Consider the following 2,278-nt stretch of genomic DNA (forward strand, 5'->3'; position numbering starts at 1 on the left):
GTTTCACAAGTGCGCCAAGCTATACAAGTTCGTAAACGCAAGTTTGACAGCCAAGCGAGCTTGCGAACTTGCAAGTTATCGGGGACAAATTAACTTGTACAGCCACAAGTTTGCGCAAGTTAACTTTTGGGCGTCACAAGTTCGAAATCCAAGTTAAAATGTGAACCCTCCCCCAGACCGGGTCACAATAACACGGCAAGTAACCCGGTCATGCGCGCATTCGCCACCGTAAACCTGAAGCAAATTACCCGGTGGCTCTCAGAACGGGTTATTTTCCGTGGGCCAAAACCGGGTTAAAAGAACTTACCATATGCATCATTTCACCCGGTGGTTCTGAGGGGGCTTGACCGGGTGATTTCAGTGCTTTCGGTGCGTTTCAACCCGTTATTGGTTGCTGGCCTGGTGGCCCGTTCAGGTCACGCTTTCCACCCTGCACATCACCGGAGAAGATTATATAGACACAAGTTATATATTGCAATGGTAAGGATATTAAGGTAAAAGGACAAGCTCAAGCCTCTGTATAGCAATGGTACAGTACTTATACACACAATCGGTGACATCCGGAGTTGGTAAATCAAAACAATGGTCATACAATACTAAATTTCCCATAGCGAAACAACGCACCAAATATTTGAAACCCTCGTTGACGAACAGTCCCTCAGATGCCTAGACGTCTTCGAACTAGGCCAAGCGAGCATAAGGTGATCGTGCTGCAGGAGATGCAGTCAGTTAGCATTGAAAGCAAGACGATATTGATAGCTGTGCGTACGAGAAACCATTCGAGCTGAGGGGATGCGCTAGCACTGACGCGTTAGAGGGCACGCTGTCGTCGGCGCTGTGCGTGTCGTGGCCCTGTGTTCTTGTCAGGACATCAGCGGCAAAGTTTCAAAGAGAAATGTTGTCGGCAATATTAATGGTCAATGAATGACCGCATGGAAGTGCCGCTCGTAAACAGCGACGAGAAGTGTTGAACAGGACGCGAGCGTTGACAGCGGTCGTGACGGTACAGAGCAAGGAGCGACTTGTGCGCGGAAGAGGGGAAGTGGGGTGTCAAGAGATGACTATGACATCATGGCCCCACGGGCCTTCGCCACAAGTCGCCACACAGAAGTAAAGGAAGAAAAGTGGAGAAAGCGAAGAGATTCTGAGAGAGGATGGTGTAGTCTAGTGTGGTGCAGCGTAGAGTACATAGTGTAGCGTAGCCGCAATAGTCGTGATATATAGAGAACGAACCTTTTCCGATAACCTTCGTGTGGTATCCTGCATGAGCGCACGTAAAGACCCAATGGACACCTTGATGAGCGTCACCGCGTGGCTCATTCGTCGTTTTCGGAAACGAAGGTAAACCTCTGCTTCGATCAAGTGGCGGTATATTCAGGCGGGAGGAAAAACAGGGAATGAGAAGGGAGAGAGATATGAGCGTACGTGAGCCATGAGACAGTCCAGGCATACGTCCACGCGTTCCATAATGTACAGAAAATCCGTTTGGAGGACGAATAAATCAGCATCTTCGTCGCGGTCTCCAATCCCTGAAAATAGTCCAACATCTGCTCATGATCAATCGCATTCTGTAGCTTTACCAATCAATCCCACACCAATCAATCAAAAGTGTCAGCCACCCGCGTCTGAATATGATACCCACCTGACGATCGACGACTCACCCTCTCCTCCATCAACCTCTGACAAGCCTGCTGCAAACTCCTTCCCCGTCATCCACACTCCTGCACCCCTTCGACGTGTCCTCCACGCCCGCCTTCTCTATCCTCCCGACCAACGTTTCGCAAACGGCCAATCAGTACTCGACTCCCGTCAGATGTTCCCTAGAATACGACCCTGGGCTATGCACTACCAACTCAACGTTGATCGCGAGCCAACTGTGGAGCTGTTGCGAGGTTTGCATCGGCGCAGTGGGGTTGGGGTGTGAGTATAAGCGTGGAGTGGAGGGATTGGAGCTCGTGGTCGTGGAGAGACCGGGGAGGTCGTGGAGGGGCGGATGCCGAGTGTTGACGATTGCGATGGAGGAAGAAAATTTCCGAAACGGAGGAGTGCTCAAGCTTGAGAACTCGCTTCATCCATCGTAAAATATTCACCGTTGTGCATTGTTAGCTATTGAGAGGAGGAGAGGAGAGGAGAGGCAAAGTGGGAGTAAACGCACCTTGAACCGGAAAAGCGGGGCTCTGGGGCGACGTCGGCGCGGACTCCAGTTCCCATTCACCATCCACGTCGGCGTCGGGGTCTGTGCCGGAGGAGAGGGAGAAGGGACTGGGCGGGCAGGAAG

At 51.4% G+C, this 2,278-nt stretch overlaps 2 protein-coding genes across 2 annotated transcripts; both read left to right on the forward strand.

Annotated features, from left to right (window-relative positions):
* Positions 1-635: 635 nt before the first annotated feature.
* On the forward strand, positions 636-988 carry STEHIDRAFT_126701 (uncharacterized protein). The gene is made up of 2 exons (XM_007311893.1): positions 636-710; positions 770-988. Exons 1-2 carry the CDS (start codon positions 663-665, stop codon positions 926-928), a joined length of 207 nt encoding a protein of 68 aa, XP_007311955.1. The 5' UTR covers positions 636-662; the 3' UTR covers positions 929-988.
* Positions 989-1,468: 480 nt separating this feature from the next.
* On the forward strand, positions 1,469-1,924 carry STEHIDRAFT_164173 (uncharacterized protein; the record flags this gene model as incomplete). The annotated part of the gene is made up of 1 exon (XM_007311894.1): positions 1,469-1,924. The coding sequence occupies one exon, from the start codon at positions 1,469-1,471 to the stop codon at positions 1,922-1,924; it is 456 nt and encodes a 151-aa protein (XP_007311956.1).
* Positions 1,925-2,278: the final 354 nt, after the last annotated feature.

Source organism: Stereum hirsutum, assembly GCF_000264905.1.
Source record: "Stereum hirsutum FP-91666 SS1 unplaced genomic scaffold STEHIscaffold_135, whole genome shotgun sequence".
Classification (NCBI taxonomy): Eukaryota; Fungi; Basidiomycota; class Agaricomycetes; order Russulales; family Stereaceae; genus Stereum; species Stereum hirsutum.